Source organism: Branchiostoma floridae, chromosome 4, assembly GCF_000003815.2.
Source record: "Branchiostoma floridae strain S238N-H82 chromosome 4, Bfl_VNyyK, whole genome shotgun sequence".
Taxonomy (NCBI): domain Eukaryota; kingdom Metazoa; phylum Chordata; class Leptocardii; order Amphioxiformes; family Branchiostomatidae; genus Branchiostoma; species Branchiostoma floridae.
Window position 1 is genome coordinate 15,948,576 of NC_049982.1, and position 12,059 is coordinate 15,960,634.

Below are 12,059 nucleotides of genomic sequence, written 5' to 3' on the forward strand. Positions count from 1 at the left end.
TTCAGAGAGACAACAAGGGCGACGATTTACGTGTTAAAATACAATGTTCCATGCATGAAACCTTAGACTTTAAATTCTACTTCAAAATAATGCAATGAAATGACACTATCTAGCGGAATAAAGCAGTAATGCAGAAGAGCTTACAACCTATTCTGTGTTACTGCTCTATTTCGCTAGATCCCTGTATTCCTTGATAGTGCATGAGAAAATTATACATTGTATCTGCATTGTAACCAGGACCTACTTGACCTTAATTACAATGCCTTTTATGCGTCAGTCTGCATGCTCTGTTGTATCTTATTCTGTTTTGTAATGGATTTTTATACTAGGGTGTTAGTAGGATACCGTATAGATGTCATCTGGTGGGTGTGTTTCCATGTGGTATCTATGATATCATGCAGTACATACTAAATGTTGAATCTATCAAAGCTACCAATATGAGTCCAACCATTTGGTGTATACTAGTTTATTCGTGTTGTCTTGTATCTGTCGTGTTGTTTCGAAGTTGCATATTTTGTATTAGGATGTTATTTGCAATATTACTGTATATATGTCATTTTGTACTAGGATGTTATGATACTGTGTCATCTTGTGTATTTCCATTTAGTATGTACAATATCATACAGTACTTTCTACAGCTTGAATCTCTGTCGAGCTATCAAATCTGCCAAGATTGCCAAGATGAGGTCAATCATGTGGGTTATTCTAAATTAGTTTATTCGTGTTGTTTAGAAGAACATTAACAGAAACTACACCACTGTCTGTTTTACCAATTCATTACACACATCGCAAAAATCAGACTCAACCCTGCTTTTTTTCTGGTATTTTGAAATGGATATAGAATTAGCCATTGTTATCAAACAGGTAATACATTACAAGTCCTCTTTCTTAAAATCTGAACAGGTCACCAACATGTTGACCATATCTACTAAGTAGATATACTTAATATTTTTAATTACAGCATGTGGCGTATGTTATCATGAGTGGCCCAATTTTTTTTACATAATCAACAACTCAATTCGTATAGAATTATTATGTCCATTAATGTTTTGGACACGTTAGTTATCAAGGCACCTTAGTGAGTCTTTGTGAAGTTTAATGTGCAATCATAAGGTGCCTGGAAATGTGTTGACTGTTGTATCAAACTCGCAATGATTTCAACCATAGAGTGCGAGACACTTTGAATAAACGTTATGTCTTTATATGTATTGTTACATTTATCTTTTTGTGCACTACTGATTCAATTGAAAGTCAGTCAGAAGTACCCTGGATCTCCCCTTCTTATAGGTATCGACTGACGACTGCCTAATTACTGTATATGACGCTTACAACAAAATGGCACAAATTTTTCAACTATTCAAACATTGAATTTCTTGTAGGGTTCGTATTTTTTCAGTTAGATAGCAAGCATCCACACTCAGAAACCTAGATATGAGCCTAAGAGAGACAAAGAGACATGTATGGGAGCAGTGCCGCCTGGCATCTCTCTGCTAAACTGCTCGCTACTTGTTAGTTGGTGAATGGAAGTTACAATTCTATGTACTATTAATGAGGATTCGTGATATATAAAACGTAGATGCTGGCTTCAGGAACAAATGATTCAATATAGATTAAGCTCACCGCCATTTCTTTGTCAAACGAACGCTTCCTTTTACTGTTGATCGGGTGATCTTTCTCTTAATCATTCAATGGATTTTATCGTTTTAAACACCTTGATAGATATCAGACCATTTTGAGGTCAATGACCTTGCGTCCTGATTTTGCAAAATTTTCCCGCCAGCAGGGCTTGTGTTATAATGCCTAACTTAACTGGTCAGAACGTATATGTACTCGCACCAGCTGTCTGTATTCAATGTTACAGCTGAATCAATCTGACGATCATAGTTAAGAAAAATACATTTAACAGTGACAACTGAACATCATTTTCGTGCTTCTCGTGTTAAAATAGGAGAGGCCCGTCTGTCTCCCACAGGTTCCCCAAGGCCCCTTCACACGAGAAGCAGAATCAGCCGGAATGCCGTCAGAACGACTTGGTATATTCCTATTCGTGGTGCAGAAATATATGGAATGCAGTAAGAATGTCTAGAATGCACTACAAATACCCAGGAATAGACAAAGACTAGTTTATACTGACGGAATTTTGGCTCATATCTTCTCGTGCGAAGGGGATATAAGGTCCATTTAGAATTTCCACTCGAATGGCCCCGAATGTGGCACGAATTTTGCAAATTATTCATTCCGGCTGCTTCTGCTTGATTCCTGCTAATTCGGTTTCAGTGTGAAGGCCCTGTCACGCACGTCACACCGTCTCTCGCGTCTGCGCACTGCATCCCCAGCCGTAGCTCGCGGCAGTGTTCCTGTGGTCGGGGTGATTGTCTCCTCCATACAAAGCCTGACTGGATAATCATACCCACCGGCGGGCCGCGCTGACGTCTTCACCACCCAACCCCGCTGTACACGGCTGCAAAGGTCAGGGGGAAACCTCCGAAACTGGTCCGATCGGTGGAATTACTGCTTTATTCCGGCAGGCGCAGGGTTATGGCGATGTTTTGCGAGTTAAAACTCCGCACGCATACGGTTTGTGTGGACACCTACGTCGGGTAACGTTGATGTATTATTCAGTGCGTCGTAAAGCATTCTATTGGCAAGATCTTCGGGAACAGTGACTTTGTACATAAATAGAAAAAGGACTATTCAAGAGACCTGATTACATCAAGGAATAAGCCGCTGAATAGCTGAGCTCGGTTGGACTGGACTACAAACACGGGAACAGCGAGTAGTGTACTTCCGACAGGTAAGGATCTTTGCCGAGACAAACTCTACATTTTAATGTGGATAGCTGCTTTAGGTGTTAACGGTAGTGTAGCCTGTGGGAACACAAAACACCTTTTAATGATATATGGCACCAGAATTCGGTGCCTAAGTACCAGTTAGTGAAAGAGACCCAAACATTGTCTGTAAAGCCGCACATCAACATCAAATAACCCGTTATTAACATGGATACTGTCACCAGGTAAATATTTAGATTTGGGACAGCTTACTTTGGACAAAATCAGCACTACAGATTCTAAGCACGTACTTAATAATAGAACAGTGCCGTAGGTGATGTAATGACTAGTGGTAACAAAATGACACTTTCTGTTTTCACGAATACATTTTGGTACGGGAACGGGTAAATATGATTGTATGAGATTCGCATATACTTTAATACTGACCCATTTTAAAAAGACGTGATGATATGCTGTATGGCCACAGAAATCTAGTATGGGTCTGGTGCTTTCTCGCTTCCATGAGTCAGCTAGGAAACATGTTTATCTAAAATACGCTGGTGTTATCGTCCAACTTCGTTTCCGCTGACGTTTCCGCTTGTAGGTTAGGAAGTCTGCACGTAAACCTTAATGGGGAGAGGTACTTTCGGTCATTCACCTATAGGTATCAAATCAGAATTCTGACATTTAATCTGGGACAATTAGATGCTGAATGAAATAATCCAAGGTTAACCGGTTATGTGGTCTTTTGTTCTACACAGCTCGAATCAGCTGTATGCTGTAGTTAGTACCCAAGGTGACATCGTTGTAAAAGGTTATCTTTCGTAATCACTAGCCTTTATAGTATCCGATGTAAGTTTAAGACGCAAAATATTTCTTTGAGGGTGGCGCCATTCAAAGTAGCCTGGGCATAAGTCGTTTTGACAATTATACTCCACTCAAAGTTTTTTTTGTCTCGGGCACAGCGTTATTTGGCATATTCTAAATCCAGCTATGGTCGAAGAACCGGAAAATTAACAAAACTTCAGAACAAAATCCAATACGAAGCAAATACTTTGTTTACTATGATACATCAATGACGTCACCCACAAACCTGAGTGATAGTGGATGGTTTAGTGTGCCGGCGCCTGTATACATGAATAGACTATAGGTGTTTTAGACAGTAAAGCTAAAGCGAAGACTGTATATACCCCGGGCAAGGTAAGGAGCTAATTATTCTTTGTCACAACGGCCCTCGCACGACTCCTGACACGTACATAACGACTACAGGTTGCCAGCCCTGTACAATTTTCCCCGCGGACGGAAAATGAAAAACCCGGATCAAACGCTTCCTTTGTGTGGAGCTTCAACCGTTATTAATATTTCAGACGGGACGCCAGGTGATATTAGCGATGGCTTTATCATCGGACGAGAGCTGATGAAATATTCTAGCAACAGCTGTGGCCCGGTCTTAGAACCAGAACAAAGACATGACGTTAGTGTGACAGGGATATGGATGGAACTCTTCAACATACTGTTCCAAAACGTTCAAAAATGGAAGAAAATCATATATAATTTAGATAGCCGGAATGGGCAAAATTTGAGCACTGATATTTTTACCACTGAAGTTGTTATTGAAGAAGGCGGCCAATAAATTAGTGTTGTTTTTTTAGTTTATTTGTTGATAAGAATGCATCCTGGTTTTGGCTAACAGACATTGCCCACATGTACTAGTATTAAGCTATGTATTGTCCATTTATCTAATTCATCAAATTCATTGATGGGCATGCATAGCACCAAGGGCGACAGCAGATTTTGCGGTTGTACCTTTGCTTATTCTTAACTCACATTCGGGTGCTTTATCTGTAGGTCAAAGGGCACACACCCTGTATGATACAGTCTTTAATGATATCACATAAAACCTGGATGAAATTCAGGTAGGACTTTCTTATAATCAGGAGTTATCACATTGATGAAACATGCGCAGTTTGTATGCCCAGATTCCATCAAGGTTACCAAATTATCCGCTATATCAAGGACGTTTCCCCATCAGGGGGCGCTCTTGTTGCCGTGGTTACAAATTTATGCTTCACGTACATTTTTTTCGGATCTACTCGCTCGAAAATGTGAATTGAAACTGACAGAAGCTTATAACGTATCCAGATGCCATCACAGACAGTAAACTTTATTTTGATTCATCAACATTTTAGTTTCTATGTTCAGTATATACACTTAAAGAACTGACTAGCGAAGAAACAAGTTGATGGTAAACAATCTAACGTTTTCGTTTCATCTGGTGAAAATAACAAACGTGACAGACGTAACGTTTGTATAATTCATGTCGAAATGGGTCAAACTTATTCCCGTAAATTTAATGGAAAATAGGCCAGGTGAACAATAGCAGCCGGCACCCCTATTGTGGTTCCGTGTGAGCTGTCCCAGTGGTAAACCAGCATGACAAGTTTCTCTGTGCGCAGGATAGACGGCCGGTGAGTCATCACAAGTCGCCGTGGGACATACGAGCTTCCCTCACACACCGGCAACCAAGGCCGACATGCAACAAGGAAGCTGAGTAGGCACGAGTCGTCTTACACAGTCAGGAAACCTTCTTACAGGACTACCACTTAATACAGGTAAACGGTGTACTTTTTGTAATTTTAACTCTTGTAACGTTAACCATATCATTGCTGACAATGCTGTATCTGTATCTATGTGAAGGTGTTCTTTGTTTATGTTAAACACTGACAAGGTCAACGTCAGGTATCGTCTAGTTCCAGTAATAAGCTGTATAGAAATTGTGCGCTTGGAGAGTGTCATGTATATACAGCGTTAGGTTCATGTAGTAAGCTGCCTGTCGTTACCGGTGACCAGCAATGAGAAAATTACCAGGCCCCTCTGTCATAAAATGTGGGACACTGTACCTAATCATTTGTGGATTGACAAAAGAGTTTAGTTTTTACATGTTTTTATCCAAATTTATGTGCTGTACTTTTGTCTGATGGCTGTGGGCTGCGAAATACAAGCAGTATGAAAACTTAGCATATATTGCGCATCAAAACATTCACGCCTCGTGTCTACGTTGTATGCCAGGTATAGCTATAGGCACCATATGTTTTATCGTTTGATTAATAATGTAAACTTATCTGGGTGCGGCATGCGAAGACTTATGGGGATAACGTTTTCACAATGAGTATGAGCCATACTGGCGACGCGGATCAGAGGCAAGCTCTAAGCCATTGTCACGCAATGTGATATAGTGGCCATACGAAGTCAAGAAATACAAGGTTTACAGTTTATAAATTATGTCGTACGCATCAAAATAAATTGAGGATGTCTTGCCCACATCGTACTCTAATTCTGAAGTCATCTATAAAAAATATAGACATATAAGGTACCATATTAGAACGTCTACGAGTATAGCACTTTATAAATGCACTTTGCATTTAGAAAAAAAAACTTTGGGGTGTCCGCAGATGACTCAACGTTGCAGTATCCACAGATGTTGTCGCACCAACACGAATGATGGAGCGGGATTATTGTAGCTGCTCTAAGCTTCAGACAATGAACCTTTTATATCCTAATGGCAACTCCATCAATTTGCTGGTACCTTTCTCAGAATCTTGCAAGTCACATTGCACATCATGTTATTACATGGCTCTTTGGATGAGCATGATCAAGTCTCCCTTCAATTATATCAAGCCTAGACAGCCCAAAAGGGTGACAATGACAATAGGAGCTGTGCCCAGGTGTCCTTTATTTGGCGCCGTTCTTACAAGACTAACTTTTAACAGTCTGCAATAATGTGAATGTCTGAGGCTTATGTTACTGTCCATGATATGATTTCAATAAACGATAAGGCGTGTCTTAGGGCTTTGTGCGTCCCATTTTCTTGCCACATTTCAGGATACAGAGAAAGCAATAATCCGTGCCTGTACTTGTAACTAAATTGGGCAGTCAAAGAGTGTATGTTTCGTCTATATATAAAACAGCCGGCGTATGTGTAACGCATCCTGTGTGGTAAGTCAAAGCATACATTTATGTACAATCAAGTACAAAATCTAAAATGTGAGCAAGAATTCAACTCAACTATTCATATGTCTTCATGTGTTGATGAGATCTGTATGCTAGAATGCCATGTAGCTTGTTTGGTAAACCCGCGTTGTTGATGTAACCTTGAATTAGGACAGGGACCACTGGTGTGGGGGTAAACTCCGGATGTAAGAGCACTTTTTAAGTTAAAACGTATCTTCTTATCGTAGACCAAAGGAGCGTACAAAATACAATACCCCTTACTATATACTTCTGTTATATCAAAACAAGTTCCATTCCCAGCTGTAGTTGGACTTTCCGCCGACTTTCCTCTCAAAGACAAAACAAAAAGCGTTCTTGACAAACATTCCCGTTCTTGGACCAGCTGTCCCTACTCGTAAAATCGTTGTTTTCCCCGTTGTACAGATGTTACCTGTGGCATTGTTATAGCGAACATTAAAAACCTGACAGGACGCACAATAGGTATCCTAACCTATAACAAACTCTAACCCTTCAATGTCGCCAATTTTTCATCGTTGACTTTCAGTCATGCCCTATGCGTAACCACGCAATAACATTTCAGAACCAGGGGAGGAGAGGTATGTGTCATCTAACCCTGACTCCCCCAGGACCGGTGTGTTCGGACTGATTGGCATCAGCAGACAGATGATTCAGTCGAAGTGCCGCCTACAAATATCATTATCGAACCACCTATTAAAGAAGAGGTTCGGAATTTTTAACGCCAGTAGCATCATCTATTATCATTGGAATATGAAACCTATGAGTTTTAACTATGAAATATTCTTCTTCCGCGGAAACAAATTTGGTTTGAAACTGTCCTTGAATGACCTTGGTCACCTATCTATGATCCATGTCGCCTGAAGGTTAAGGTTAGTTATAGATGACAGACCCTATTGTGTTGGGATATCACCGGCCGGTACCGAAGAGTTCATCACTACTTCCTCCTAAGATAAACCTGAATCAAAACATTTGCTATCTTCGCTACACCAAACACAAGAATGGTGGTGAAGTAATATCGTTTGTTGCAACGGTGACTATCCGACAGCAAAATGGCTGCTTTTTTACCTGAGGGGTATCAGGTTACTTCCTGAGATCACTGTAACCTGTATCTCCTTTAGTAATACAGCCACCTGTCAAGTACGTCTTAAAATGACAATTTCGTAGTTAACGCAGCACGAGTGTATGTCGTGCTTTATTCAACGTCAAAACGACTGATACAATTAAACAAACAAGTAAAACGAACGCTACCTGATTATAATAGCTTTTACCACCAGCGCGCAGATCATTGCCATATATAATAAAGACAATTCAATATAAAGTATTAACCAATGAAATATGTTTAAAAATGCATGGGTGCAAACAGGTGGTGAACGATGCTAGTACTTTGCATTGTTTCCAGAATGTTTCGCAGTGACTCCTGGGAAAAAACATTAATTTCGAACTTCCCTGGGCGCGCAATGTGGCGGCCACCGGTGCCCGGGGCATGGTTGCCTAATTGACTACAAGTAAAATCTTGCTGTGAATACTTCACTTATTTTTGTCTCCATGATTAAGGCTTGATTACACATGAACAAAAGACATGTACGCGCATTCTGTGTGAACAGACGTCAGTAACAATTACATGACGTGGGTTCCATGGAGCAGAAATCATACTGGGGTCATGATCTGCTGACGTGGGCCAGAGATCAAGAGATATCTGTAACTTTATACTCTTTTAGATTTATCAAAAACATGGAACAATGCAAAAACATATACCACACCGACAATGCAGCGAAGCTGGAAAAAAATCTCGTACATGCAAAAATGTGATGATAAATCTTAAAAAATAGATAATGGATTCAATTGTATGAATGAAGCTTTTTTCTGGTGAAATTCAATCTAGTCACGGTGTATTAACTGACAACTTATGAATAATCAATCTAATGTTACGTACTGCAGTCAATGAAAGGCCCAAAGGCATACATTGAACCATGTATTTATGGGGTTTGCCAAGTATACGTAATTATATGAAGCTCGAACTTTACTAGCAACGCGTGGCTGGTTGCAAAATGTGTTTTAACCATGCCACACAGTCAACTCTACGTATTTGTCCTCGTGTGGCATGCCAAACAATATAAATGATACAAACAAAAAAGCAACAAGAAGTGACAAAAACATTGAATACAAAGGAAATCAAAATGGTAGGTCAGAGACATTTTGCGCTGGTAAAAAGTACTCTGTAGTGTTGCTGCCTTCCACTATTGAATTTCTACTTGCAAGTTATTTTGATGACATGTAGTCAAATATTTTTCCGTGTATGTTATTATTATAATATCTTTCTGTATATATGTAGACGCTATTCTAAACCTAGCAGTTTGTCTGTCTGCAGATTTGGCTGGACTGACAGAGATGGTGCTCCAGAGGACTGGTGACGTCACGTCGTCGTCCTGCCGCTGTCTGGACTCGTGGCAGTGGTCCCCTGACCTGGTGGTGCCCGGCTCCACCCAGCCGTACGTGCGGGTATCTCTACAGCCCACCGCCAGCGAGTACATGACGGTAGAGTCCATGTTCATGGCCTCCATGGCCTCGGAGGGCGCCGTGATGCAGAGAATCGACAAAGTGGAGAACCCCAATCTTCTCGCCAGATATCAAAGGTACAGGTCATCACGTACATCAGCTGTCTACAAAGCCTTTTCCTATTGGTGATGAAAACGCTCGGCTATTCTACATACTATTAGCAACCTATGCACTATAGAAGATTGCGTACTTATAATCAGATAGTGAAAAAATCCAGTCGTTCTTTTTCTTTTGCTATATGCCTAATATAGTATTCATTATACATATCGTTGTACACCCACAGTAAGAAAGCCGCCCTGTCAGAACGCTTGTCGCCTGACTGCATCAACGAAGTCCAGGCGTTCCACGGCACGACGCCTGACTGTGTGGACGGGATCTGTAAGTCCAGTGTCATCCCGTACGGCAAGGGCGCGTACTTCGCCTGGACCGCCATCAGAAGTCACTGTTACACGGAGGAGGACGCAGATGGGCTCAGGTACGGTATAATGTACACAAAGTTTGTAAAAAGATGTTGGATGTGAAAATCCAAAATTTTGTTCATTGCGTTTCCCAGATTCTGATTTTGTTTCAGGAAAACTGGGTAGACGGAAGACATTACAATTAGTAACGCGTTCGACGTGATAAAATGTGCTTTCATATTAATTTGCCGTATGCATTCGTATCATCAGTGACAGGTATCGACAGATGTTTTGCCACCGTAACACCATTCTGTCTCTGTACCAGGTACATGATCCTGTCCCACGTCATGTTGGGGTACTGGACGGTGGGCGAGCCCAGGCCGCTCAAACCAGGCCTTCCCGTGATCCTGAGGGGGAACCATCTCACACACGGCGACTCTGCCATAGACCAGGCTCACAACCCGCATGTCTTCGTCACGTGGGACCAGTACCAGTCCTATCCTTCATACGTCATCGTCTACAGAGCTCCAGACTGCATACACAGGTAGGAAAAGGAAACACCCCGCCTCTCTATAGCTATAATCAATAGTCGTGTGAAATGAACCATAGTGGAAACTTAAGGCTCCCTTTCCAATAGACGTGGACAGAATTGGATTAACTATTAGTAATACAATGATTTTATAATTGGAATATTATGGGCGATGTAAATGTATGGTTTGAAAGACAACAAAAAGTTACGAAAATTTATTCTGACCATCTGACAAATCTAAGTCAGGCAGCGGCAGCAGCCTCTATTGAAAAGGGAGTAACTCATTTGTTTCAAAGCGCAATAACTGCAAGATGAAACACCAAGTTGATAGCAGGTGTTACTGTTGCTGATGACAGTAGTTGTTGCTGATGGATGTAGTTGTTGCTGATGTGTTGCTGGTGAATGTAGTTCTTGCTGACTGTTTCCTAACGTTTGGTTCCCCTGCAGGCAGTTGTCCGTTCAACAGGAGGTGATGCAGGCCATGAAGAAGTGGGACAAGGAGGCCAAGAAAAGAGCGCGGCACAGTCGGAGGAGAAAAGACACAGCTTCCTGCGTAGTCATGTAGTTAGTGTAATCATCTCACTGCCATCACGTGTCTAGACAACATCACACGCCACGTTCATGGGTGTTGACATGCTGTTTATAATATCATACATGTAGTTCCTGTTCCTATGTTGAAACTTATTGTTATTAGTTCGTTTTCAGTCTTATTGTTCAGGATATAGTTTAGTAACTTGTCGTATACTTTAGTACATTGTACCCATCACAATTGCGTAGAGGTACAGGTAACCTTTCATTGACTCGTTGTGTAACTAAAAAGAAACGATTGTTCTGTAACTGAGAATCATTTTAATATGAGTATAAAAATGTAAAGTATATCAGCATTAACAGCTTCTCTACATGTGTTGTCAGAAGAATATCATGGTGATCTGATTCATGCACAGGTTTCTCTAAACACGCAGATTTTTGCTAAAACGTTTCTGATCTGGAGTAATCCAAATAGATCCTGGATAGTTTGCCCGTGATTGTGAAGCACTGCGTTGTGTAGACACTGTTGTTCATCAAGCACACCAGAAATACGTATCACTTAGAATTATTAGTATCTAGTTGTTACCTGGAATTCCGTGAATGCCTTCAATAGGTTAGGATGCATCATATTGGCAGGGATTAGTACATAGCCATGTTAGGAAGGAAGGGCTGTAGTAGGGTATGTTTGCTATTAACAAAAGCACTACATGTATGAATCTCATTTATAATGACAATGCCATTATCTTCTACAATGTGTACTTTTGCCAAATTGATGTATCAGTGTCACTACCATTCCTGCTGTAAGTGGAAGACAGCACATTATTCTTCCATATCAAGCTAGCTTTCTTGCATGTCTTGTTGCCAACGTCTGCATCAGCCTGTTGTATTTCAAGTCTTATGTTATGTGTGAGCAATGACAACGATGTTACATGCATGCAATGTTTCTATTTGATATAATGTGTTTATGGAAAAAGACAATGGAAGTCTCTATATCCCTGTCAGAGGTAGTAATACATTGCCCATTGTGGTATTTCTATTAGCGAGTGAGTAGTAAAGTTCATGTCATCTTTATAGATATGATATTTTGGACAAGCCCTTTTCATTGTGCAGTGACAATAGTCATGTGTATGTATGTGTGTGTACATGTAATGTGTTGTTCTTTACAATAAAGCAATCAAAAATGAATCTACAGCTTTTGACGGTCTAGTGCTTTGTGTAACCTGTCTGGACTGCCAACATACCAGCATAACC

The 12,059-nt window shown here is 40.7% G+C and overlaps 1 protein-coding gene across 3 annotated transcripts; it reads left to right on the forward strand.

Moving 5' to 3' along the window:
• The first annotated feature begins 2,315 nt into the window (after window positions 1-2,315).
• Window positions 2,316-11,775, forward strand: LOC118414159 (protein mono-ADP-ribosyltransferase TIPARP-like). 3 transcript variants are annotated; one of them, XM_035818008.1, is made up of 6 exons: window positions 2,316-2,794; window positions 5,225-5,380; window positions 9,151-9,430; window positions 9,637-9,828; window positions 10,077-10,295; window positions 10,728-11,775. In XM_035818008.1, the coding sequence occupies exons 3-6, from the start codon at window positions 9,186-9,188 to the stop codon at window positions 10,843-10,845; spliced, it is 774 nt and encodes a 257-aa protein (XP_035673901.1). In that variant the 5' UTR covers window positions 2,316-2,794; window positions 5,225-5,380; window positions 9,151-9,185; the 3' UTR covers window positions 10,846-11,775. The 3 variants fall into 3 exon arrangements, with proteins under 3 accessions (XP_035673901.1, XP_035673900.1, XP_035673903.1); XM_035818007.1 differs by having other exon boundaries at window positions 9,166-9,430; XM_035818010.1 differs by having other exon boundaries at window positions 5,230-5,380; window positions 9,166-9,430.
• Window positions 11,776-12,059: the final 284 nt, after the last annotated feature.

Coding starts and splice junctions, on each gene's coding strand:
- LOC118414159 (XM_035818008.1), top strand. CDS start 9,186: ATGGTGCTCCAGAGGACTGGTGACGTCACGTCGTCGTCCTGCCGCTGT. Junction 9,829..10,076: donor GAGGACGCAGATGGGCTCAG/GTACGGTATAAT, acceptor TCTCTGTACCAG/GTACATGATCCTGTCCCACG. Junction 10,296..10,727: donor GCTCCAGACTGCATACACAG/GTAGGAAAAGGA, acceptor GTTCCCCTGCAG/GCAGTTGTCCGTTCAACAGG.